Raw genomic sequence first — 25,670 nt, 5'->3', positions numbered from 1 at the left:
GGGCAGGACATCTTGCCCCGGGGGGGGGGGGGGGCTGAGCCCAGCCCCATAGAATCCTAGAATGGGAAGGGGTCTCAAGAGGCGTCGAGTCCAGCCCCCCGCCCTCACCCTGCCGAGCACCGTCTGGCCCATCCCTGACAGGTGTCTGTCTCACCTGCTCTTGAAGATCTCCAGAGATTCCGCAGCCCCCGTGGGAAGTGTGTTCCGGTGATTCACCCCCGACAGGCAGGAGGTTTTTCCTCATGTCCAACCTCAACCTCCCTTGCTGCAGTGTGAGCCCCTTGCCGCCTGGCCTAGCCTCAGAGGTGAAGGAGAATGAATTTTCTCCCTCCTCCTTTTAGGCACTTGGAAGCTGCTGTCATGTCCCTTCTTGGTCTCCTCTTTTGGAGACCACACGCCCAGTTCTTCCAGCCTTTCCTCGGGGCTCAGGTTTTCCAGCCCTTTCTCTGCCCCACGGGACAGAGAGCACTGTGGCGGGGTGCAGACCGAGCGGCTTTGCTGTGCCGAAGTGGGAAGGGTCCGGAATAGCTTTCTGAAGCCGATGCGTGCCTCGGTTTCCCTCCTATGTCAGACAACTAGCCAGGTGGGTGGGAGGCCTGTTTGCTCTCAGGGCCGTGCCGGAGCCTGAAGGGGTCAGTAAAAGGACTGGCTTGGCCAGCCCCTGCCAATGGAAAATCTGCTCTGGCAAAGCCAGTCACTGGGACAAGTGAGCCCTGGTGCAGAGGGAGACGGAGCCCCTGCCTCTCAGCAGGGCAGCCGCAGAACACAGGGCTGGGGAGCTGCAAGGTGGGGCGCAAGGGTGGCTGCTGGAAGGTGAGAGCGTCTCTGGCCGGCCACAGGGGAGCTCTCTCCCATGGGCACAGAGCGGCTGCACCAGTGCTCTTAGGGCGAAGGGTCCGTCGCAGTGCATGGCTATAGCCTGCCCAGCACCCCAGCCAGCTCTGATTTAGCTGGCACGGGGACCAAGAGCAGCCGAGAAGCTCTGGCAACATGGCCATCGGCACCAGCCAGCTGCCTGGATAAGTGGCCAGACGTCCAGCCAGGCGTGGTAGACAGGCAGCATTGCCAAGTGATTACAGCCCTAGACTGGCACTCAGCCGATGTGGAACCTATTCCTGGCTCTGCTCAGCCTGCCATGTTCCCCCTTCCATGCCTCAGTTTCCTGTCTCTACAACGGGGAGAAAGCACTTGGAGGTCTATGTCACGTTACTGGATTTTAAGGGGAGCAGCCAGATCACTGCTGCACCCCTGGGGAGTGTTTGCCCCAAAACTTGGTACAAAGGGGGCCATGTGAGGTGTCAAACGAAAGCTTCTGCGCTGCTGATTCTGTCTATTCTAGTCCCGTACTTGTATAATACCTGTGTGTGGAATTATGAACATGGACTCCAGGGTGCTGCACAATTCTCTGTCTGGCTGAGCAATGGGCGAGGAATGCGCAGGCAATGGCTCTGCTAGTTAGCAAGGAGACAATGGATCTCTAGGTGCCAGGACACACCTCAGGAAAGTGACTGACTCGGGACACAAGGAGAGGTCGATGGACCATGTGACCTTCTGTGGCCAGGAGGATGCCAGGATGGATATAAAATGCCATGTGGCAGACTCCATTTTGGTCTTCAGTTTTGCTCTGAATCCGAGATGCAGCCTTGCAGGGAACGACGAACCGGAAAGAACTGTGGACCCGTCCTGACATAGGATGTAACCAGAGACTTTTAAAATAGCAGTTTGTAACATCTCTGCTAAGAGCCTGCGTCGAGAACTGGGGGATTCGCTGCATGTAATGCATTCTCCTTAACAACCTCACTCTCGTGCTTTTCTTTCTTTTAATAATAACCCTTTCGATTTTAGATTCTAAAGGATTACCAGCGTGCTCTTGTGGGTAAGAGCCAGAGAGTAAATTGAGCTAGGAACTGTGGCTGGTTTCTTGGGACCGGAAGAACCCGTTCGGGGTAGGTGAAGTTGGGTTCTATATCCCCTCACCTGTGTGCAGGCCTGGGACCGATTGGGGCACAGGAAGAGCCGGGATGTCTGAGGGGTTTTGCTCGTGAGGCTCCTGCAGGCCAGTTGGCAGCTGAAGCGCTCGGTGGGACTGGTTTGTGACCTATTTGGGAAGGTCTCCAGTCTGGGGCTGTGAGGAGCCCCGAGTCTGAGCAATTCGCCCTGAGTGAACGCCCTCAGCTGTGCCCAGACCCGGCCCGTCCATCACAGTCTACAGATGCAAAGCACCATAGAAGAGCTTGGTGCTGTTCCTCCTACTCCGGTTTAAACCTTCTCGTCTTCTCTAGGGGCTCATCCCATCCTCACCCACATGAGGTAAGAGCCCAGCCCTTTCCCACAATTTACCTTCCGTCCCACGGAATACTGGACACCACTCTCAGTTTCCTTCACGTAGCCATTGATGTTCACAGAAAACCTACGAGCGGCAAAGAGAAAGGGATTTGTAGCAGGCTGTTTGCCCCGACTCCTGTCCAATACAGTGGCCAGGCCAGGGGTTCCACGCAGCCTGTGGGCGTGGATCGAGTCATGTGGGGTGGGGCAGGGCAGCCCCCATCCAGGGAGATCCCATTTCCTTTCCACAGGGGGCCAGCTGCCTTAAAATCACCAGCTGTGAAGAGCAGTCCATGCTGTGCAGAAGCACCATGGCGAGGCTAAGACTGAACCCTGAGCACTGCCCAGCCCGGACTAGGCTCTGAGCGGTATGCGCTAGTCTACAGCAGAAAGGCAGGATGCCTCGTATTCCTCACAGGGAGGCTCGTATCCCCTATGGGGAACTGAGTACCACCCCCCTTTAATCCCAGCGTGGGACAAATGCCCAGGACAGACAGGAGTACATGGGCGAGAAAAGAAAAGAAAAGAAAAGAAAAGAAAAGAAAAGAAAAGAAAAGAAAAGAAAAGAAAAGAAAGAGGTACCCAGGGTAAGTGGATACTTAGTACATCAGGAGAAGAATAATTTTGTCATTTATTTATCCCCTTATATAGCTAGATCCATCTATACCCAAATCTATCTCTGTCCCTATCCACCCTATCTATCCCCCCATCTATCTATCCCCCCATCTATCTATCCCCACACACCCCCTCTATCTATCTATCTATCTATCTATCTATCTATCTATCTATCTATCCCCATACCACCACCACCCCATCTGTCTCTCCATCTGCATACACCCCCCTCCCCACTCTCTCTCTAGGGTTACCAGATGGCTTAAGAAAATACTGGACACGCTTGACCTCAGATCGGGGGCAGAGGGGCAGCCGGGAGGGGAGCGGGGCTGGCTGTGGGAGATCGGGGGGGGGCGGGGAATCAGATGACAGGAAGCTGGGCTGGCCAGGAGGGGGTCAGGGAAAGAGGGGCTGGCTAGGGAAGATTGAGGGGGGAACCGGCCAGCAGGAAGCAGGGCTGGCCGGGAGGGAGTCAGGGGGAGCAGGGCTGGCAGGGGGAGATTGGAGGAGCAGGGAACCAGATGACGGGAAGCAGGGCTGGCTGGGAGGGGAAGGAATCGGCAGCTGGGAGCGGGGCTGGCCTGAGCGCCCACAGATCCCGGGGTGCTGCCCGTCCTGCGCACGGTCCCGGCAGAGCACGAGCGAGTCCAGCCCCAGGGATTCCATCCTGCCCCGGCTCTCTCCTGCGTAGCTGCGCACTGCCTGCCTGCTAGACGCGCTCAGGCAGCAGCAACTCCGTACCGATACTCACAAGAAAACTAACTTCAGCAGACAATCCCGACATTTCTCAGTTTGTTTCCCGGACAGAAAGCTCAAATCCCGGAGTGTCTGGTTTAAAGCCGGACACCTGGCGACCCTGCCTCTCTCGTGCGTGGGCTCCACGTCCAGCGCTCACACGGCTGCCTCGGAGCCCACCCAGAGGGGGGAAGGGCAGAAGCCCAGTTGTGCCCCTCGGCAGGCCCTGGTGGGGGGAGGGAGCGATGCACAAGCGGAGCAAAGGGCCCAGGCCACGCCCGCCCCCTCACCTCTTGCTGTCCACCTGCAAGCCCAGGCCGTTGCTCCTCACCAGCACCTTCATCACCACGCTCCAGTTGGTCATGGGCATGGGCGTGTACCAGCACATGCGGCAGAGCTCCTGGCTGCCACACGGCCCTGCGGAGGGACAGAGGCACGACCTGGGACAGGGCCCTCTGGCCAGCCTGGGGGCCAGGCCGACTGGTGCACTCTGGCATGCCCTGGGGCCGAGGGGGAGGGAGGGCAGCAAGGCTTGACCTGCTCCCCCATCCGGGTCCTTTATGCTAGCTGCAGGAGTCCCTCTCCCGGGCTCCTCTGCCCACCCCCAACCCCTCCCGTGTTGCCAGCGCCCCCCACGCCGGGGCCTTGGCATTCACCAAAATGCAGCCACAGCCAGGCAGCCATCTCTCCGTCTTTCCCCCGTCCCTCCTGCTGCTTCCCCACGCGCCTGCCCCGCTCTCCCTTCCTCCACCAAAGGCAAGAAGCCGGACTCCGGTCTCTCCAGGCGGGTTCCTAGGGCGGGTTAGGGGCTCAGCACAAAACCTGGTGGGTCATGCAAGTCCCATCTCAACCCCCAAAAGGGAGCTAACGCGGCACCGGATCCTTGGCTAGTCTCTCGGCCCCAGAGCAGAGGCGCTCTGAGGCAGCCGAGGGTACAGCCCTGGGCCCCCAGCCATAGGGAACCGGGGATTTGCACGGCAATGGCACAGAGGCAGACTACCCTGGAGCTGGTAAGGGGCGGCTTTCATCTCGATCTGCAGCTGCTCCGGTTTCCAGTGCCCTATGTTGACGGGCTCTTGAAAGGTGACGGTCACAATGGGCCTCAGCCCAGTCAGGTGGGCCTTGCGAATGAGCATCGCCGCGTCCTGGGGGGAGGGAAGAGGGGATGCCATGCTGAGGGGCTGCGGAGGCTCAGCCGTCATCAGCTCGGAGGAGCCCATGGAATCTCAGTGGGAAGCCTGCTAGTGCCGTTCTTGGAAGGGGGGACGTTAGCCTGGGACTCTGGAGCCAACTCCCTGCTCTGCCACTGCCTTGCTGAGTGGCACGGGACAAGTTGCTGCTTGATGCCTCAGTTTCCCCCCGTGAGACGAGGACAGGGACACTTCCCTTCAGTGGCAAAGTGCTCTGGGAGTGACAGATACAAGTACATTAGATGAGGGAAGGAAGGGGGCCTAGTGACTGGGCAAAGGACTTAATTGGGAGACATGAGTTCAGATCCTGGCTCCGTCACAGACGTCTCGTGACCCTGGGCAGGTCCCTTAGCTGATCCATGCCTCAGTTTTCCCATCGCTACAATGGGGGAAATAGCCCTTCCCTGCCTCATGGGGTGCTGTGGGGATGAAGACATGCTCAGATAAGGCAGCCGCCGACACCAGGGAAGTACCTGAGGCCAGGCCATGCGGGTGAAGAGGTGTGATTCTGACTGAGTCGGGCTAGCAGACATCTCCAGTGCAGACACAGCTCTACCAACAAACTCAGGCCTTTCCCACTGCAGCCTGTTTCCCTGGCTGGCGGTGATAACAAACCACAGCTCTGTCAGCACCACTGCCTCCACACTAGGACTGCCTCTCCAGTCCTGTTGGCCTGTGTTCCTATGCCAGCAAGGCGCTTCTACCAGACGGGGCCTAAGCCAGATACCTCCAACGAACACCAGGTGGGGCTGGTTTTTCAGTCATTTCTGGAATCACGGTTTGCCACTGAATTTTTGTGGCCATAGCAAATTCACAGTGGCTGCAGTTCTGACAATTAAAAGATTATACGAGTGAGAGTCCAGTCATGGGCTACTCTGAAAGTGCCATATAAAGAAAACAGCAAATCTTTCCAGTGTTAATTAATCTATCCATAATCTGTACCATAAAAGTTGCACAGTTACGGCCATCGAGTTTCAAAACCAGCCGTGGCCACACACCCTGCTTTGTTTGCAAAAAGAAAGGTGCCGGTACTCCAGGGGAAAAGTTGTTGAGCAAAACAAAAAACCCGGGGAGGAGCCGGCATTGCCATTTGAGACATTGCCCAGCCAGCTGTCGGACATTAGCGCAAAGGGGTGCCGGTACACTCCGTTCTTTCCAGGTAAGCTCTGACTGGAGGTGCTGGTTTTGCATCTGGAGGTGCCGTCACAAAAAAGCACTGGCTGTATACGAAGACCCTTGCGGCCACACACTCTAATTGCAAGGACCTCTCTTTACTGTACCTGAGTGGTGCAGGTCAGGTTTATTTTCAGGTAGTACGGGAAGCCCAGGTAGTGCTGTCAGAAAGGAGAAGCAGACTTTTCAGAAACTTTGGAGTGACAGGGGCTATCTGGGACTTTCCCTCCAGTTCAAAGACAAGTTGCAGGGCTGAGATGAAATCAGCTGCTAGCTCTCCATCCACTTCCCACCATCCCTACCACACTGCCCAAGGCATCTGAAGAGCAGGGAATAAACCCTGCAAACCCTGACTCTCAGTCTCCGGCCATGGACCACTCTGCTTCTCAGAGCTGCAAATACATCCGATCCAACCAGCTTGCCACACTCTTCCCCAGTGGCTGGACAGACCCCAGGAGCCCCCAGCGCCAAAACCAGGCTTGGCAGAATCTGCATTTGATTTGGTTATCATTGCGAGGGATAATACAGATGGTTATTTTATGCAGGTTTTTTATTTTTAGTCATTTACATTTTCATAGCTGCAGGAAGCCAGCTAATAGGGTGGGTCAATCACTAATTACTGCATGACAGTAGATGCTGGGATTCAAAAAGTTAAAACTTTCTAGCTGTTCTGTCTGCTATTTATTTGGAACCTGGACCCCTTAAACTCCATTCATCTGAAGAAGTAGGTTCTGCCCACAAAAGTTCATGATACCAGCTAGATTTTTTGTTAGTCTCTAAAGTGCTGCAGGACGAGTCATTGTTTTTTAAAGTTTTTTTTTTCCAGTTACAGACTAACACGGCTACCCCTCTGAAACGTGAACACACAAACTGTCAGCATCACATGCCAAACTATGCAACATGCACAGCCTCAAACCAAGCTTGGGTAAGTTCTCAAGCAGTGTTATTCTTACGTTGCTGATTTGTAAATTTACCTGCAACAAAGTGGAGCATGGAGCCCAACGGGATCAGAGCTGATGTCAACATGAGAGCAGAATCAAGCCCTGTTCTATATTCCTCATTCCCCTTCCCCCCCCCTCAAGCTTTCTGAAAAATTCACTCACCGAATTCCTGTCATTCAGGTCTATGGCTGAGTCTGTGAGATTCTGGAACACAGCGGCTACACTAGTGACTGGGTGCTGTCTAAAAAACACAGCTTTGTCTCCACCCAGATTATCAAATTCATTGAGCTCAACTTTCCACTCGCAGTCCTTCAACAGCAGGCAAACCGGTATGTGCCACAGTATCAGCAGGGCAAAGAGATGCTGCATATTCTGCATCTCTTGGTTCCTGTGCAGGCACCCTGAAGAATAAACAAAAAAAATGATGTTTTCTATCCACTTCATTAAGAATAATTATATTTAATCCTGATATAGTGAAACATCTGACTAAGAAATTGATACAGGGATTATTTCATGCATCACTAAAATTCAACAACTCTAGTTGCTCTAGAAGACAGAACTTTATCTTGCACAAAAGGCACTAGCTCTTTATATGGTTGCAGACAGCTCTGGGGTGGAGCACAGCAGGTGTTTTAAAAAGCACACAACACCACAGAAGTGTGGGATGGGAGCGATGTGAAGAACAACACCATGATACCCAAGTAAAGCTGCAGGTGCATTTTTGGGAAGCAGAGTTTAAATCCTGAACTGAAATGCAGTCAGGAGTTTCAGAGTGAGTTGAAGGTCATAGTTTGGGAGTCTTTAGACACTTAAGTGTGTGAAATCCTCTAGGTTTCGGAAGAGAGTTTCATGTGAAATCTCCCCTGCCGATATGTGCAGAGTGCAGCTAGAATGAGGGGTGTCTGATGTTATGAAAGGGACGGACACCGCCTGGTGGAAAAGCCCAGCAGAGAGCCCTTTGGGAACGTGTAGCTACAGCGAGAGGCTGTGCACGGCGCACCCAAGGGACTCACCACACCCTATGGCCCTTTCGGAAGTGCAGCCCTGCAAAGTGACTTGGCACAGGGCAGGCTTTCGAAGGGACACGTGGCCCAGGCCAGGACTGGGGTTGGAAATAGGACCCCTGTGTTTTCCTCCCAGCGGTGCCTCAGTTTCCCATGCTGCCAGTTCTCAGGCCGGGGACCGAGGGCTCAGCAGGGGCAAGGCCCAGGACCTGGCATCGCCTGAGTCTCTGAGGCCGAGTCCACATGACTGTGGCCCAGGCCCTCCCTATGACGTCACTTCCCCTCACATGACCTCACAGCCTTTCCTGCGTGACATCACACCCCCGTGACATCATCGCAGCCCCGCCCCTCATGACTTCCTGTTCCCCGCCCCTAGGATGGCCCCTGTGACGTCACGTTTCCCTCGGGCCTGACGCCACACTCTGACCAATGAGGCCACCCCCCCCACCTCCTCGGCCAACGACTTCCGGCTTGCGCTCCGCGCATGCGCCTCCCGACCCCTTTGGATGGCGTCAGACGCCCCGCGCGCGCCCCGCCCTTGCGCGTCGCCGAGGCGCCCGGCCGCCATGTTGGCTGCGGCTGCCGGCGGCCGTAAAGCAGCGCGGCCGTAAAGCGGGGCGGCGCTGCCGACTCATGGCGATGGCGGCGGCCGGGCTGGTGCTGAACGGGGCGGAGGCGGCCGGGCTGCAGGCGGCGGCGGGGATGTACGAGCAGCTCAAGGGCGAGTGGAACCGCAAGAGCCCGAACCTCAGCAAGTGCGGCGAGGCGCTGGGCCGGCTCAAGGTGCGGGGGGGGGGGGGCCGGGGGGGGGGGGGCGCTGGGCCGGCTCAAGGTGCGGGGGGGGGGGGGGCGCTGGGCCGGCTCAAGGTGCGGGGGGGGGGGGGGGGGGGGCGGGGGGGGCGCCGGGCCGGCTCAAGGTGCGGGGGGGGGGCGCCGGGCCGGCTCAAGGTGCGGGGGGGGCGCCGGGGGGGTGCGGGGGGGGGCGCCGGGCCGGCTCAAGGTGCGGGGGGGGGGGCGCCGGGCCGGCTCAAGGTGCGGGGGGGGGGGGCCGGGCGGCTGCGGGGGGGGGGCGCCGGGCCGGCTCAAGGTGCGGGGGGGGGGGGCGGGGCCGGCTGCGGGGGGGGGGGGGGCCGGGGGGGGGGGGGGCCGGCTCAAGGTGCGGGGGGGGGCGCCGGGCCGGCTCAAGGTGCGGGGGGGGGGGGGGGGGGCGCCGGGCCGGCTCAAGGTGCGGGGGGGGGGGGGGGGGCGCCGGGCCGGCTCAAGGTGCGGGGGGGGGGGGGCGCCGGGCCGGCTCAAGGTGCGGGGGCGCCGGGCCGGCTCAAGGTGCGGGGGGGGGGGGGGGCGGGCCGGGCCGGCGCGGGGGGGGGGCGGGGCGCCGGGCCGGCTCAAGGTGCGGGGGGGGGGGGGGCGCCGGGCCGGCTCAAGGTGCGGGGGGGGGGGGCGCCGGGCCGGCTCAAGGTGCGGGGGGGGCCGGCTCAAGGTGCGGGGGGGGGGGGCGCCGGGCCGGCTCAAGGTGCGGGGGGGGGGGGGGGCGGGGGGCAAGGGCGGGGGGGGGGGGCGCTGGGCCGGCTCAAGGTGCGGGGGGGGGGGGGGCGCGGGGGGCTGGGCCGGCTCAAGGTGCGGGGGGGGGGGCGCCGGGCCGGCTCAAGGTGCGGGGGGGGGGGGCGGCGCTGGGCCGGCTCAAGGTGCGGGGGGGGGGGGGGGGGCGCCGGGCCGGCTCAAGGTGCGGGGGGGGGGGGGCGGTGGGGGGGGGCGCTGGGCCGGCTCAAGGTGCGGGGGGGGGGGCGGCGCCGGGCCGGGCGCGGGGGGGGGGGGGGCGGCGCGGGCCGGCTCAAGGTGCGGGGGGGGGGGGGCGCCGGGCCGGCTCAAGGTGCGGGGGGGGGGGGGGGCGCCGGGCCGGCTCAAGGTGCGGGGGGGGGGGGGGGGCGCCGGGCCGGCTCAAGGTGCGGGGGGGGGGGGGCGGGGGGGGCGCCGGGCCGGCTCAAGGTGCGGGGGGGGGGGGGGCGGGGCGCCGGGCCGGCTCAAGGTGCGGGGGGGGCGCCGGGCTCCACTCTGCAGGCGAGGCAGGGCCAGACCATTCTGCCAGCCGGGGGGAGTCGGGCAGGGATCCTGGCATTTGTAGCGAGGCGGGGGGGGTCCCTGGGCTGTGTTAAGGGGGACCCCCCCGGCTCACAGAATGGTCTGGTCCTGCCGGGTCCCTGGGCCGGCTGCCACGTCACTGTCGGCCGGTGGCCGGGGGGTGACCCTGGCGGGGCAGCGCTTGCCTGGGACTGGGGGCCCCTGGGGCGTTGGCTGAGCGACCCGGCAGGACCCCGGGAGCCGGGTTAGTGACCCGCTGCCTCCCGGTCACCCTGCCCTCGGGGAAACGTCGGGCGGCTCTTCGCTGGCCGGCCTGTGGCTGTCGCGATGGGCTGGGCTCCCTTGTGGGTCTGACACGCGTGGGGGCTTGTGGCAGGCAGGGCTGAGCACTCTGGAGTGGGCGGGGCTGGGTGCGCAGGTGTTAGCGCTGGGTTGAGCTAAGGGGCTAGCTCAGCGCTTGTGGAGACCCCGGACAGCTACAGCCTGCGTGAGCAGAGCCGGGCCGAGCCTGCCCTCCCCCCACCAGCGTGCTGTAACCTCTCTGAGGGGGCCCTGGTAGATGTTGCTGATCCCCTCGTGTGCTGAGCTCCCCCCCCGGAGAAGGAGGAATGCTCGCGCCAAGCGCCTCGCTGGTCCTGGTGTCCGGACTCCTCACGTGTGTGTCTGCTTTCTGTTCTAGCTAGCCCTGCTGGAGCTCAACTTCCTGCCTACCACGGGCACGAAACTGACCAAGCAGCAGCTGATCTTAGCCCGTGAGTACCACCCCTCGTTCGCGAGAAGGAGCTTGTCCTGCCCCTCCGCCCCCGAGGCAGCAGCCTGCGTGCTCTAGTGCCCACCGTCGCTGGGCATGGCAAGCAGCCAAAGGGCACTGGATCGAATATGCTGCCTCCAGACCGATGCTTCTGGTGACAGGCAGAGCCCCCCCAGGAAGCCGGCCGGCTGGCTGCAGGACTGGGTGCGGAGGAGAAGAATCATAGAACTGGAAGAGACCTCAGAAGGTCAAGTCCAGCCCCCTGCTCTAGGCAGGACCAATCCCAACTAAATCAACCTGGCCAGGGCTTTGTCAAGCTGAGACTTAAACACCTCTAGGGATGGAGACTCCACTACTTCCCTAGGGAACCCATTCCAGTGCTTCACCACCCGCCTAGGGAAATAGTTTTTCCTAATATCCAACCTGGACCTCTCCCACCACAACTTGAGCCCATTGCTCCTTGTTCTGCCATCTGCCACTGAGAACAGCCTCTCTCCATCCTCTTTAGAACCTCCCTTCAGGAAGTTGCAGGCTGCTCTCAAATCCCCCCTCACTCTTCGCTTCTGCAGACTAAACAGACCCAAGTCCCTCAGCCTCTCATAAGTTCCTTTCCTGCCCATGGGCCCTGGTGAAGGTTTGTTCTGCCCTGCTGTAGCAGCAGTGCTGGGAACAAAAAAGGCCTTTAGCAGTTTGGGGCAGGCAAGAGGCCCCCCTGCCTGCACCCCGCCAGTCAAGCTCTCTTGCTCTGCTCTTCCACCTCTGTCTGCCCCAGGGGATATTCTTGAAATTGGAGCCCAGTGGAGCATCCTGAAGAAAGACATCCCGTCCTTCGAGAGATACATGGCGCAGCTGAAATGCTACTACTTTGACTACAAGTGAGTGTCGACCCCGGGGTTCCTAGCGCTCCCACTTCGCTCAGCGAGACTCAGGTGCAGGATCCCAGTGGCACCTGGTCTCATGCCGCACTGGATTGCATCCCAGTCACGGTGCTGGGCGAATGGCTCTGGTCAGGAGGCACCCCTGTCGGGTCTCCCGTCTCTCTCAGCCCGGGAGGGGTGCCCTGCAAAGCCAGTGCACCAGCACAGTGCACATTCCCGGGAGCGATTCTTTCTCAGCCCCAGGGGAACGGGCCCTCGGGGTGGTCTCCCTGCTGGCCAAGACCCCTCTTAATAAAGTGGCCAAAGAGAAACACTGAACCAAAATGCTTCTTGCTGCCACTCAAGGGCTGTGTTGCTAGCACGCCAGACAAGTGAGAAAATGTGGTTCTGGAATTAGGGGAGAGAGGTAACTAGTGATGTCCCCCACGGGCCCTATTCCTGGGTCCAAAGCAAACTGGGAAGAGCTTCAAGAGAACCTGGCCAAACTAGGCATCAAAGTGGCAGATCAAATTCAGTGTTGATCAATGCAAAGCAACACACATTGGACAACACAATCCCAACTACATGTATGAAATGAGCTGTTACCGCTTGAGTGTGATCTTGGAGTCACTGTGGCGAATCTCTGAGAACATCCGCTCTGTGTTCAGCAGCCCTGAGAAGTGCAAATTTCTGCGAGAATGTTTAAGAAGGGGAGAGTAAGCCAGAGAATCGCTTCACTGCCTCTCTCCAAACGTGTGATACACCCATGTCTCAATACTGCGGGCAGACGTGGTCGCCTCGTGTCAGAAAAGAGATCTTGGACTGGAAATAGTTCAGGAAAGAGCAACAAAAATGAAGGGTTTGGAACAGCTGCCATATGAGGAGAGGTTAATAAGACTGGGACTTTTCAGTTGGGAAAAGAGATGACCAAAGTGGGGAGTAAGAGTTTTCTAACGTGACTGATGTGGAAAAAGTAAATAAAGAAAAGTTATTTACTCCTTCCTATAAGAACTTGGGGTCACCCAATGAAATGAATAGTCAGCAGGTTTAAAACAAACCAAAGGAAGTTTTTCGTCACTCAGCGCATAGTCAACCTGTGGAACTCCCTGCCAGAGGAAGTTGTGAAAGCTAAGGCTATAACAAGGTTCAAAAAAAAGCTAGGTAAGTTCATGGAGGTTAGCTATTAGCTAGGCTGAGTAGGGATGATGTCCCAGGCCTCTCTAGTCAGAAGTTGGGAATGGAGGACAGAAGTGGGATCAGGCAGTGATTCCCGGCTCTGGGGCACCTGGCACTGGCCGCTGTGGGCTGGAGGGACCTTTGGCCTGACTTAGTCTGGCCGCTCGGATGTTCTGAATAAACCCAACTGGTGTGTTGGAGACTCCACCTAATTGGCGGCCGGAGCAGTGAGGGGACAGGCAATTCCACTTGGCATTCTCTTTGGGTCCTTGGAGAAGAGACGGGGGGGCAGACAGAGGCTCCTGAAGCGAACGTCTTTGTGGCTGGTGCTCCTGCGGGGTGGCCAGGCCTGGGGTGAAAGAGGCTTGGGCTTTGACAGCAGCGAGTCGGTGCCTCTCAAGGCCCTGGAAGGCCAGTTACGCTGCCCCGGAGCCCTCGGAGCCTGCCCGCTGGGCGCTCCCCGTGGTTACGGGGAAAGGGCGCAGGGTCGTGCTGGCATGAGGCTCTGCTTTACGCTGCTACGGAACAGGCTGAGCGCTTGGGGGGACGCCCCACAGCCGCGGGCCCCTCCTGCTGCGACTGACACGCCACCGTTCCTTCCAGGGACGAGCTGCCGGAGTCCGCCTACAAGCATCAGCTTCTAGGCCTGAACCTGCTCTTCCTGCTGTCCCAGAACCGCGTGGCCGAGTTCCACACCGAGCTGGAGAGGCTCCCCGCGAAGGACATCCAGACCAACGTGTACATCAAGCACCCCGTCTCCCTGGAGCAGGTAGCCCCACCGGAGCCCGAGTGCTATCAGCTCGGGTGACATCTGTCCGGCAGCCGCAAGCCTGGAGCTCGGGGCACCGTGTGGCTACCGCTGCCGCTCTTGGCTGAGCTGTGCAACAGGCCCTGACTGGTGTTGACACATTCCCAGCATGCTCTTGGGTAGGACTGGCATGTGCCCCTTGAATCCTGGACAAAATCTGGAGCCATCCTGCTTCCCCAAAGGCCCCTCCCTGTTTCGCCGAGTCTGTACCTCTGGCCGCATTGCTGTGCGCTGTGAAACTGCAGTCCAGAGGTGGCTGCATCTTAGCGGAGGGTAGTGGGTGCATGTGTCTGTGGGGAGCAGGGGTCAAGTCCAGCTGATCCAGCCCCTTGACTCCTCCTTCTCTCCCTGGATAGTACCTGATGGAAGGCAGCTACAACAAAGTGTTTCTGGCCAAGGGCAACATCCCTGCGGAGAGTTACACCTTCTTCATCGACATCCTGCTGGACACCATTCGGTGAGTCGTCCCTCCTGCGGGCTGTGGCCGGGACTCCGGCATGGCGCAGGAGACGTCACCCCGCCCGCGAGGCCGAGCCCGCTGGAATGCCCCGAGCAGATGGGGGTTTCCCAGCGTGGCTGCCAGGTGCAGGCTGTTACCAGCCTGGAGTTGCTTCCGTTGGGTGTGTTCGGTAGCGCCGAGGAGCCCACGGCGTGGACCGCTGCGTGAGGAGCTGCCCAAACGAAACCCCCCCGGCCCTGAAACGCTGCGATCTCCCTGCTGTGAAACACTCGCATGGGGAGTAACGTGTTGATCCTTCCCGTAACCTCTTAGCCCACCCCCTGCTGCCCTGCGCCTGCCACCACTCCATGAGCCCAAGCAGTAGTGCCCACCGATTCTGGGCAACCCGTCTGAGCCCCCAGCCCCTTTGCAAAGGCCCCGACTCAAGTGCCAGGCCAGGGCTGTGGTGTGTTTCTGGCCTCTTTAACCGTAGTCTCTGAGCACCCTGCAGGCTGCAGTGGCTTTCTCCTCACAATCCCCCCACCCTGCTTTGGGAGGGCAGCTCTTCCTGTTACAAATGGGGAAACTGAGGCAATCCTGCAGGCTGCCCAAGGTCACACAGCAAGTCTGGCTCGTGTTTCAGCCAGCCACTGGCGGGTATGGGGGTACCCCCCCCGGTGTATTCTGGGAGGTGGTTTTCTCCGTTCTCTGGCCCATCGGGGTGGGGTGCCGGGGCTCTGAGGCAGCGCTGAGCAATCCGGTGCTCGGCTGGCTGGTGGCTCCCATGCCCACACTGCGTGGTGGGCGTCCGTGGGATCAAGGCGTTTCCCCCAGGTCGGATTGGCAGGGACCTTGTGGCTTGTCTCCCTCTGCCGTGGGGAGTGCAGGTCCCTGGCCAGGCTGATGTGGGTGTCTAGGACCATTGCAGAGGCCTCGGGCCTGCAGACCTGCATGTGGCACGCAGCAGCCTGGTCTCTGGGCTGTGACGCTGCTCCCGCTTTGCAGGCCGGCGCTGGTGGGGCTGCTGGCCTGTGCCGGGCGGGCCAGACCGGCTGACCCAGTGGTCCCTTCTGGCCTTAAACTCCCTGGCTCTCGCCCAGAGGAACTGGACACTGGCTTCCTGGGTCGTCCCGCCCCGTCTAGGCCTGGCTGCCTCCCCGCCTGTGGCTGTCCTGGCATCAGCCCCCAGCTGCGTTGCTGCTGCACCTCGTGCTGGTTGGGGGCAGAGGCGTGACCCCTTGTTTCCCTTTGGCAGGGATGAAATCGCTGGCTGCATTGAGAAGGCGTATGAGAAGATCCTCTTCAATGAAGCCATGAGGGTTCTGTTCTTCAACACGCCCAAGAAAATGACGGAATACGCCAAGAAGGTAGCCGGGAGCCTCGCTGTCGCTGCCTGGCGGCCGAGCCAGGCCTGCTGCCCGTTTCTGCTGCTCCTCCTTCCCACTAGTCCTCCCGAGCTGTGGCAGGCTGAGCCCGACCGGAGCCGGCCTCCTGCGTCGGCAGGATCCCTCAGTGCAGCCCGTGGGACTACAGCACTGGGTTTTCCCCCATCTTCAAAAGTAGTGCCACAGTGCCTCATGGGAATTGTAGTTCAGCTGTCTTTTGCTCACTTCTTTCTGGCTGGCCTACATTTCCCATGATGCACCACTTGCCCTCCTCTTGGAATGGTGCATCGCTTACTGTGATGCATCATGGGAGATGTAGTCCAGCTGCACTACTGAGCTGTGAGCAGTGCCCCATGGGAACCCTGATGCTGACACAGAAGCCGGGACCATGGGTCTTAGAATATCAGCATGGCCTGGGCTGTAATCTGCCTGGAAGGGCCAGACTGTCTGGAATTCCAGCCTGCGTGCCCTGGGAGGCGGAAGTGTTTGTAGCAGAAGGAAATGGCACAGGGCGGGGACAGACCTGGAACCCACAGATCGTGGGGGCGGGGGGTTAAAATGTTCTTTCCTCTTCTTCCAGCGTGGCTGGGCTCTGGGCCCACACAACTACTACAGCTTCAGCAGCCAGCAGCAGAAACCCGAAGACGCCACCATCCCCTCGACAGAGTTAGCCAAACAAGTCATTGAGTACGCCCGGCACTTGGAAATGATCGTCTAGCGAAGCCCCCAGGACTCTCCACACCTCCCTCCCCTGGTTGTTTTAGCGTCTTACTGTGTTCATCAACCAGTCTGTTTTTTAACGCCACGTCAAGGGTTTCTCCAGGCCCGTGCAGGAGCGGCGGGGCTGCCTGTCCCTTAATGCGGGACCCCGCTGCTCTGGGCTTCTCTCTGGCAGCAGCGTGGGCAGAGGGCAAGCGCCCTGTAAAAACCCTTCTCCATGGGAGGAGCCGCTCCTTTGATCTGGCTGCTGGGGTACGGCTGAGGCCCTCGGCACAGGCACCTCCGATGCCAGCCAGCGAGTGGGCAGGCAGCCTCGCCGAGCCACCATTAAAGTGTCTGGCTTCACGTTCCCTGCTCCGTGTCGTCGCGCCAAAGGGGCGGGCCAGCTCAAACAAAAGGTGGCTCTTGTCCAGCGGCCTCCGCTCGGCTGCGGGAGCGACCGCTGCGTCCTGCTGTGGGGCAGGAGAGGGGGCCCTGGGATCCTGAGTGGGAAGCAGGCAGCGACCGCCCCGGGGGCTGGGCCGTTCCCTGCCTGGCCTGTGTGTCGGGAAGACCCCGGCTCGGCCCCTTCGCTAAAACGGGGCTCCGCAGGCTGCCCTGCCGCTCGGGGAGGGGATGTAACCACCAGCCCGCGGGGCCCCTTCCTGCCATTCCCCAAGGCTGCTGCCAGCACCGGGCACGTCACCCACTGCAGGGGGCTGGGGTGGGATTTAAAATAAATGGTGGCGGGAAAATCTTCTAGGAATAGAACCTGAGTGCTCAGCAGCCTGGGGCAATGGCCTGGCTCTGCCCCGAGCGGGGCTTCCGCCCTCCCCCCTTAAAGGCCAGTTGCAGCAGGGCAGGTTCCCAGAGCTGGCTCCTGCCCCTGGCCGGGAGGGGGGGGGCGCGTTCCCAGGCCTTTCTGCCCTTCGCACTAGACAAGCGCAGCAGCTAGTGGCTGGGTGCAGCGCTGATACTGGGAAGGGGAAGCTGCCTGTATCAGTTCCTGGCCCGTGGCTGGGTAGGGGCTGCCGAATCCCGCCCTGCTGCCGTGCCCGGGGGGGCTGCGCAGGCCGCGGTGGGGGGGCTGTGAAGGTCACAGCAGCTGCCCCAGGCACAAGCTGCCGACTCACAACTGACTTTCCCCTGGAGTCTGTGACTGTGAGCGCCCTGCCCTTAGCAAGGCCCTGGGTCTGGTCAGCTCCCCCCCCCCCCCCCCCCGACTGCCTTCGGGCAGGGGCCTGTGTCCCTCAGCTGGCAGCAGAGCAGGGTCCTAGCTAGTGGGGGCTACACATGGGAGTGACTTCAAATAGCACGGCCCCCCATTTCGGAGCCCTGCCCCGCCCCTTATTTCGAAGGCTGCGCCTTGCTGGGGCTGCTGCGAGGTCCAGTCCTGGGGCGGGAGTTAGGGCGCACTTGGCTATTTGGAGACCAGGCCCCTGTGTCGACCTTCCCTCGGCTTCATCCAGCAGAACTGGGGTGGGGGCACTTTACTCTGCAGCCAAGTCCCTCAGTCCGGGCCGGCCCCCGGCTGCCATTTGGACTAGCACCCACGCCGAGGCGGGAAAAGTGACAGCGCTGGGCCTAGTGCGGCCAGGCGCAAGGGCTTTGGGGGCTTGCCCTGGGATTTCCTTCGGCAGCTGTGAGGAGGGCCCTTGCCCAGAGCTGGGTGCAGCCGGGCGAGTGGGCTCTGGGCGTGCTCTGTGCTCCGCGCTCCTGGCATGCCATCCCTGGCCCCAGACGCCTCCTGGGGCATTCGGAGCCAGGCCGATTCCGCCGCAGCTCTGCCTGCAGGCACCGGGAGACCCTCCCCTGCTGCTCCCTGCACCGCCCTGAGTCCCCAGGGGCTGCATGTCCACCTACCCGAGCTAGGGCCTCTGCACGGCCCTTCCCCAGGCCGGGGTCCCCCCTTCACCCTGGCAGTGGCTCCATGCCCCCTCCCCCTGGGCCTGCAGCGGCCCCCGATGGCTAAGAACCCGGCCCGCTGTCTCGGGTGGCGCCCAGGAGCCGTTCCGCGTGCTGTGGCCGGGCGTGGGAATGGAGCGGAGCCACGGAGCTGGCCAAGGCGCTTTATTGGCGGGAAGCGGAGGGTCCCTCAGTCGTCGTCTCCCGCCTGCTGCTCGTACGACTCCAGAAAGAAGCTGGTGCCGGCGACCAGGGATCCAGCCAGGATGGCCGTGGAGACCCAGGCTGGCTCAGCCAGGTGGTTGGCGGAGGGCGTCAGCCTGCAGGGGAGGGTCAAAGAAGAGAACAGGAGGTGGGTTGGGTGGCGCGGACACGCGGGCGACCTCCCCCCTCCCGCAGCTCTTCCCACGGGGCAACGGGACGGGCACATGCACGGTCTTGCTGGTGGAAGCTGCATCTCCAGCAGGAGAGTTTGCTGGTCAAACTATTGGCAGCAGAGTGCTAGTCACGTGCAAGGCGAGATTCCCCTCCCCCCAGGCACGTGCAAGGCGAGATTCTCCTCCCCCCCAACACGTGCAAGGCGAGATTCTCCTCCCCCCAACACGTGCAAGGCGAGATTCCCCTCCCCCCTAACACGTGCAAGGTGAGATTCCCCTCCCCCCCAACACGTGCAAGGTGAGATTCCCCTCCCCCCAGGCACGTGCAAGGCGAGATTCTCCTCCCCCCCCAACACGTGCAAGGTGAGATTCCCCTCTCCCCAGGCACATGCAAGGTGAGATTCCCCTCCCCCTAGGCATGTGCAAGGTGAGATTCCCATCCCTTTAACACGTGCAAGGTGAGATTCCCCTCCAACACGTGCAAGGCAAGATTCCCCTCCCCCCAGGCACGTGCAAGGTGAGATTCCCCTCCCCCCAGGCACGTGCAAGGTGAGATTCCCCTCCCCCCAGGCACGTGCAAGGTGAGATTCCCCTCCCCCCAACACGTGCAAGGCGAGATTCCCCTCCCCCCGACACGTGCAAGGTGAGATTCCCCTCCCTTCAACACGTGCAAGGCGAGATTCCTCCCCCCCGACACGTGCAAGGCGAGATTCCCCTCCCCCCCGACACGTGCAAGGCGAGATTCCCCTCCCCCCTGACACGTGCAAGGCGAGATTCCCCTCCCCCCGACACGTGCAAGGCGAGATTCCTGTCCCCCCGACACGTGCAAGGTGAGAATCCCCTCCCCCGACACGTGCAAGGCGAGATTCCCCTCCCCGAGTTTTGAGGGCTGCGTGGCCAGCGGGCGCCTGGCTTGACGGGGTAGCTAAGAGCACGTCAGAGCGGCCGGCCCGGAGCCGGTGCCGCGGTTGCTCGCTGACGGTATCGGGGGCTCTTCGCTGCCCGCAGGTGAGGTCCGGCCTGGCCCCGGCCTGGCTGAACACTTGAGCTCGCTCTGGCTGGAAGGATCCGTGGGGCTCAGCCCCCTCCCCTGGGCTCTGAGGACGGGGCCGGGAGACGCAGCCCCCACTCACCAGGCGGAGATGTTCCTGGGCAGCTGCCTCCGCTCCTGGTGCCTGCAGTAGCACTTGTGGGGGCAGGACTCGGTGAGCTGGAAGGGCGGCCAGTGGTGGGCAGGAGCCTGGGGCTGGTGGGGCGAGCCGTCCGCACCCGGCTCGCAGGCCTCAGCCGGGGGCTCCGGGGGCTCCCGCCCCTGCCGCGGCGCCCGCCCCTTCGGCTGCCCGTGCGCCTTGGTCTTCTCCTGGGGCCTGGGGCTGGCGGCTGCCTTGGGCTGCCCCGCGGCTCGGGACTGCTGCTTGCGAGCCTTCGGCTTGGTGTGGCCGGGCGCCCCCTTGGAGGCGCCGCCCTGCGCCGGGGCCGTGTGGGGCCGGGCTGCCCCGGGGCAGGGCGCCTCCGGGCACGTGGGCGCTGGGCTGGGAGGAAGAGCCTCCTGGCCAGGCAGGGCCATGGCTGGGTCCTTCCCTGGGCCGGGCTGCCCCGGGGGCAAGGCGGGAGCGCCCGGGGCGGGCGGGGGAGCAGCCCTTGCCGGCGGATTTGCCTCTGGGCCCTGCCGCTGCTGGGTCTTCCCGGCCTGTGGGCGCTGCTCCAGCTCCGCGAGCGAGGCCGGGCTGGGCTGAGGGGACTCTCCGAGGGGCTCCCAGCTGGGCCCCGGGCTCTTCCTGGCGTCCTCGGCCAGCCAGGGCCTGTGGGGCTGCAGGGGGCCCCCAAGCGGAGCCGTGTCGGGGCCCAGCCGGGGGCCGCCCCTGCCCTGGCCCTTGCGCCGCTGTGGGTACGGGGTGGGTGCTCTGGGCTTCCCCTCCGGGCCCCTGAGGCTGAAGGACGTCAGGTCGTCCAGGATCTTGACCAGATGCAGCGGCTGCTTGGCCTGGCTGGGGGCCTGGGGGGCGGGTGGGGCCGGCTCCTTGGTGCCCATTTTCTGGAACTGCTCCAGGAAGGCCTGGGTGAAGCAGTCGAGCTCCTCCTGCTCCCTCCTGTCCAGCTCTCTGAGCAGCGGCAGGTTCTTGGCCGCCGGGGCCGGGGCCGGCTGGGGACTCTGCTTCAGGGCGTCAGCGTAGGAGATGCCGGAGGAGATCAGGCTGGCCCGGTGCTTGATGGCCTTGATGCTGGGCGGGCGCTGCCCGGGCTGGATGGTGACTTTGTACAGGAAGCTGAGGCCGTGCTCCAGCAGGGCCTGCACCCCCTCTGGGTTCACCCCGCCCTCCGGCCCGCCGGGGGGCTCCCTGGCTCGGCTGGCCCGGGGCCGGGCCTGGGCGCTGGGCATGGGGCGGGGACTGGCGGGCGCCTTGGCGTCGCCCCGGCTGCCTTCCTCGTGAGACGGGGGCGGTTTCTTCCCTCCGGAGGCGGGCGGGGGCCACGGGGGGGCTGCCCTGGCTGGGCTTTCTGCTGCAGCACGAGGCCCGCCCTGGTCCTTGGCGTGTGGCGCGTCTGCCGGGGCCGGGCTCCGGGCCTTGGCGGGCGGCTGAGGGCTGTGGCCCTGGGGCCCCGGCGGGCCCTTGGGGGTGCCGGTCCCCTGGGCCCGCTCTAGTGGTGCTGGGGCAGCCGCACCCTTGCCCGGCAGGTCGCCCTGGCCGCCTGGCCTCAGGACGGAAACGGACTCCCCCTTGGTCTTCCCCTTGGGCGCGGCCTTCCTGGGCTTCGGCTCGTCCTGCTCAGGGGGCGGGTGCTGGGGGCCCGCTGGGACCTGGGGGTCTCCTTGGGCTGGGCTTGGCTCCGTGCCATTGCCGGCTCCCCCTGGCCCCAGCTCCTGGGGGGGTTGGCTGTGTCTGCGGGGGCTGCCGGGGCTCTGGCCCCACACGGACGGCAGGGCGAGCTTGGCTGTCCTGGAGCAGCGTTTGCCCAGCTCTGAGGGCGACGCCTGCCCCCCGTGTCCGTCCGGCTCACTGCCCGGGGCTGGGCAGGGCTCCTCGGCTGCAGGGGCTCCGGGCTGAGGCGGGAGCGTCACGGTCTCCCGTGGGGCACCTGCCGAGCAGCCGTCGGCCGCGCTGGTCGTCCCATCCCCGCCTCTGCCTGGTGCCAGGGCTGCGTCCGCCGGCGCTTCCGACTGCACGTTGCCCATGTTCAGCCCTGGCCCTAGGAGAGAAGAACAGCGCTGCCCAGTGGCTAGAGACTCTTGCAAACTCGTCGCCCCTCCGCCAAGGACCTGGCCCTCTGCAGGTTTGGTTTTCCTCCCACCGCCTGGTCTGCGGGTCTGGGCCCTCCCGTGGACCACTGCTGTCTGTTTGCCTGCCTGTCTCCCGCTGGCATCTCTTGGCTGGGGCAAGGGCCTTTGTGCAGCGCCGAGCGCAGCCGAGAGGGGCCAAGCCGCCAGGGACCCAATGAACAGCGACGTCCAGGGAGCAATTGCTGCTGCAGCTCTGGCCTTGGAAAGCTGTTTAGCCCCCGCCCCCGCCCCCGCCCCCTTGCAAAGGCCCCTGGAGCGTGACGACTGTTTGGGTAGCAGAGCGCACGTTCCGGCCTAGAGAGAGAGCAGCCTCACTGGGCTGGGCACTAGTGGCAGAGACAGTCCCTGCCCCCAGACAAGCTAACTGGACAAGGGGCGGGAGGAGAAACTGAGGCACGAAGTGGAAAGGGACGTGGTCTAGGGCCCCCAGCGTGGCCGTGGCCGAGCGGGAAGAGTGGTCCTGATGCTGATGCTGATGCCTGTTGGACCCGGTGTAAGCCTGGCTTGTCACCGGTCCCTGGCTAGTGAGCCCCTGCTGGTCCACGCCCATCCCCAGCCCCCCCAGGGAGCCCCCTGTGCCCCCAAAGCCATAGGGGAATGGCCCAGGAACACCCCCCCAGCCCCGTGCGCCTGCCGCAACTGCCCCAAGCCCAGACAGCCTCAGCCCTGCCCCCCAGCTGGCCCATAACCCCCCATGCCTTGTCTGTGCCCCACACCCACTTGGGGCAGTGCCCCTTCCTGCCCCACAGAATAATGGCCCATGCCCCGACCCTCCTATGCTGCTCCCTGCCCCCTCCCACGTCACTGCCCCCTCTGCTCTGGCCCCGCCCCCGTCACCACCCCCTCTCCCCTGGCCCCGCCCCCGTCACCACCCCCTCTCCCCTGGCCCCGCCCCCGTCACCGGCCCCTCTCCCCTGGCCCCGCCCCCGTCACAACCCCCTCTCCCCTGGCCCCGCCCCCGTCACCGGCCCCTCTCCCCTGGCCCCGCCCCCGTCACAACCCCCTCTCCCCTGGCCCCTCCCCCGTCACCACCCCCTCTCCCCTGGCCCCGCCCCCGTCACCACCCCCTCTCCCCTGGCCCCGCCCCCGTCACCACCCCCTCTCCCCTGGCCCCGCCCCCGTCACCACCCCCTGGTCCCGCCCCCGTTAGTATCCCTGCTCCTGCCCCCTCTCACCGCCGGGGCGGACCAGAACCGCCGGGAGCCTGGAACCCAACGGCCGCGGGCTCCGGGGGTGGAGAAAGCCCCGCCCCCTCCGAACCGCCCCCCCCCCCGCCCCGCCCCCTCCGAATCCGCCAGCCCCGCCCGCTGCAAACCGCCCCGCCCCTTTCGAATCTCTCTGTCCCGTGAGCCTCCCGCCCCCGCCCCCGCAACCCTGCTCACCCCAGAGACTCCTCTGGCCCCCCCACTCAGCCCCCTCTCCAGAGCCAGCCCCCCCCGTACCTCACCCTTGGGACACAGCCGCCCTCCGTGCCTCCCGCTCACCTGCGCCCCCCACCCAGGAGCTCCCTGCCTCTCCCCAGGCCCCACACAGTGCACCCCGCCCAGCCTTCCCATAGGGGCCCCTCCGGTTCCCTGCATCACAGATCCCCCCATCCCAGGTGCATTCCCCCTGCCCCCGCGCCCCCATGCAAGGAGGACACCCACCCTGGCAGGAACAGGGCTTGTGGCTGAGCCTGACCCTAAGCTGTGCCCGGCCGGGTTGGGCCTTTGGCTCCCTGCCTTGCTGCCGGCCTCCGGCACGACCTCAGACTTGGAAAGGTCTTTGGGAGGTGCGAGACCTAGAGGGTTACATGTAGGCTCCTGAGTGCCTAAGTGCCTGTGGAAATCTGGGCTCTGGCTGTGTCTGGCCTCAGTTTCCCCCTTTGTACCATGGGGATAATAGCTGAGTCCTGCCTGCCTGGGACATGGGGGGCGAAAGGGATCCAGGGCTGTGAGGTGCTTGGGGACCCCAGGGGGGAGGAGGAGCGTGTACTAATCCCAACTGCTAACCCGCAGGTCTGGAGGCCAACCTCCTTCAGGAAGTGTATTATCAGCCCTGGTGTGCAGGTGGGGAAACCGAGGCACGGACTTGCCCCGTGTTGGCCAGCGGGCCAGTGCTAGGGCTAGAACCCAAGGCTCCTGCCTGCCACTAGGCAAAACTGCCTCCTCCTATGAGCACCTTGGGCAGACAGGGAGCCTGAAATGGCAGATACGTCTTTTGTCTCTGCTGAGCGGGTGGTTCCCCGGTGGTGTATCCCGCACCTGGGGCTTCGCCCTCGCCCTGGCACTGGCCCCGCCTGCCCGCCTTGGGCATTGCCCGGCACAGGAGGGGTTAGAACTGAGCGTCCTCGCAGGGGCTGGGGTTTCGGGTCAGCCGGCCCACTGGGCTCCGCGGTGCAGAACCTGGGTCTGGCTCGCCAGGCAGAATTAGGCTCAAGGTAGGTTCTTCGCTGGCATCACCATGGCAACCAAGGCTCCGAAACACTGATGGGTTTCTCCTCAGGTTCCCTCCCTGAAGGGCTGATCCGCTCTCCCGGTGTCATGCCAGCGCTCAGGCACAGGCGGGGTCTGGGCCTACGGCAATGCCCGGGCCTTGAACCCAGTGCGCCAGGGTGCCACGCGGCTCTCGCCCCAACCCAGGCGCATCCCAGGCTGCCCTTCCCGCCTGGGCACCACGACACAAGAGTCTCCGAGCCGCTGCCGTGGGGCTGGCCAGGCCTCGCTCCCCAACCCGGATCTGGCGCTGCGCGCTGCTTGCTCTCTTGTTCTGGCCCGGGCTGCTGCTTCGGCTCGCTGGGCCAGGATCCGGAGTCGGGAGGGCGAGGCCTCACGTGACCCTGAACAGCCACCAGGCCTGGCCTCCGCTTTGAACCCCAGGCCCCCTGGCAGGGCCTTGGCAGGCGAGTTCTTGGCCATTGGAATTGGGAAGGGCCCAGGCTGTGCGAGCCGGTCCTCCCCCAGAGTTCTGGACTTGGATTGGCTTGGCCCAGTGGCCGATACTGGGATCGGATCCTGATCCGGTGCCAGTCCTCCCTGAATTTCCAGCCCCAGCCTCTGGTTCTGACCCATTTCAGAGACAAGTGAGGCACTCAGCACGGAGTCTGGGCTGCCTGGCCAGTGCCCCCGAGCTCTTCCAGCCCGGGTTCCGACCCACGTCCCCTTCCCTCCCCAACCATCGGCTGATGATTAATGTGCAGGCGCTTTGATTTCCCCTCCCCTAATCCTACAGGGGCATTAGGACCAAGTGGAATCCACTTTTCTCTGCTCCTTTTCCCTTTCCCCAGCTCAGCTTTGGAGACTCTTCTCTCCCCAGCTCGGGATTCTCCTCTCCCGGTGTAAGAAATCAGTCCAGCCCCCCAGCTGTGGTCAGTATTAACCAAGGCAGGTGCAGGGGGGGAGGGAGGGTGGGTTGGGAATGGGGGGGGGGGTAGGAAAAAAGGGGAGGAGGGATTAGAAATGTTACTTGCTGAAAAATGGCTGCTGGATCCTCATTCTCCTTCGAATGATGAAGAACCAGAGAAAAGAGAATTTTAAAAAATGGAAAATCCCCCCCATATAAAACACACCCAAGCCACACACAGAGCAGCTGCACCAGCATGGATTTAGAGTGAGTCTCTCGGCCCCCCTTAAAATCCCCATAAGAGCAAGAAAAGGGGGGGCTCTTTTAACCCAATTTCTGCCCCTCTTTTTTTGGCAAAACCAGAGGATTTTAAAATGTTATTTTGTGCCTTCAGAAAGGTGCCTTTGAGAAGGAGGCCAAAGAAGAGCATCCTGCATGCTGTCATGTCTCCATTCTCCTTCCGTCCAGCTGCTGCTGCTGGCTTTAATGTCATTTCTTCTCTCATCCTCCCTCCCCTGTTTCAATGATGGCTTTAAAGGCAAACGCGTTTTATTAGGGTACTTTTTATGAATGAAATTAGATTCCCCCTTCCCTGGGAGGGGGGAGACTGAAG

General features: G+C 62.7%; 3 protein-coding genes across 5 annotated transcripts in view; 1 reads left to right on the top strand and 2 right to left on the bottom strand.

Moving 5' to 3' along the window:
* The window catches only part of CATSPERG (catsper channel auxiliary subunit gamma), a 43,449-nt gene extending 36,026 nt beyond the window's left edge, over positions 1–7,423 (bottom strand). For 2 of the 3 annotated variants that reach the window (XM_075917953.2, XM_089769856.1), the window contains exons 1-5: positions 7,139–7,417; positions 6,143–6,196; positions 4,673–4,817; positions 3,963–4,089; positions 2,341–2,410 (exon numbers count right to left, since the gene is read on the bottom strand). In XM_075917953.2, coding sequence (XP_075774068.2) covers positions 2,341–2,410; positions 3,963–4,089; positions 4,673–4,817; positions 6,143–6,196; positions 7,139–7,354 — 612 coding nt within the window. In that variant the 5' untranslated portion in view covers positions 7,355–7,417. Of the gene's footprint in view, positions 1–2,340; positions 2,411–3,962; positions 4,090–4,672; positions 4,818–6,142; positions 6,197–7,138 lie in introns of all 3 variants that reach the window. The other variant, XM_089769855.1, reaches the window with a different exon arrangement.
* A 1,099-nt stretch (positions 7,424–8,522) lies between these two features.
* PSMD8 (proteasome 26S subunit, non-ATPase 8) lies at positions 8,523–16,540 on the top strand. Its single transcript, XM_075917950.2, has 7 exons — positions 8,523–8,763; positions 10,739–10,811; positions 11,583–11,685; positions 13,447–13,612; positions 14,008–14,108; positions 15,346–15,457; positions 16,056–16,540. The coding sequence occupies exons 1-7, from the start codon at positions 8,614–8,616 to the stop codon at positions 16,191–16,193; spliced, it is 843 nt and encodes a 280-aa protein (XP_075774065.1). The 5' UTR covers positions 8,523–8,613; the 3' UTR covers positions 16,194–16,540.
* Positions 16,541–18,229: 1,689 nt separating this feature from the next.
* GGN (gametogenetin) lies at positions 18,230–23,008 on the bottom strand. Its single transcript, XM_089769857.1, has 3 exons — positions 22,912–23,008; positions 19,590–21,645; positions 18,230–18,399 (listed from the first exon to the last, which is right to left on the bottom strand). Exons 2-3 carry the CDS (start codon positions 21,629–21,631, stop codon positions 18,270–18,272), a joined length of 2,172 nt encoding a protein of 723 aa, XP_089625983.1. The 5' UTR covers positions 21,632–21,645; positions 22,912–23,008; the 3' UTR covers positions 18,230–18,269.
* Positions 23,009–25,670: the final 2,662 nt, after the last annotated feature.

The sequence above is a fragment of the Pelodiscus sinensis genome, chromosome 18 (genome assembly GCF_052426305.1).
Source record: "Pelodiscus sinensis isolate ZL-2025 chromosome 18, ASM5242630v1, whole genome shotgun sequence".
In the NCBI taxonomy this organism is placed as follows: domain Eukaryota; kingdom Metazoa; phylum Chordata; order Testudines; family Trionychidae; genus Pelodiscus; species Pelodiscus sinensis.
The sequence above is the reverse complement of the archived record's forward strand: the minus strand, read 5'-3'. Positions and strand labels throughout refer to the sequence as shown.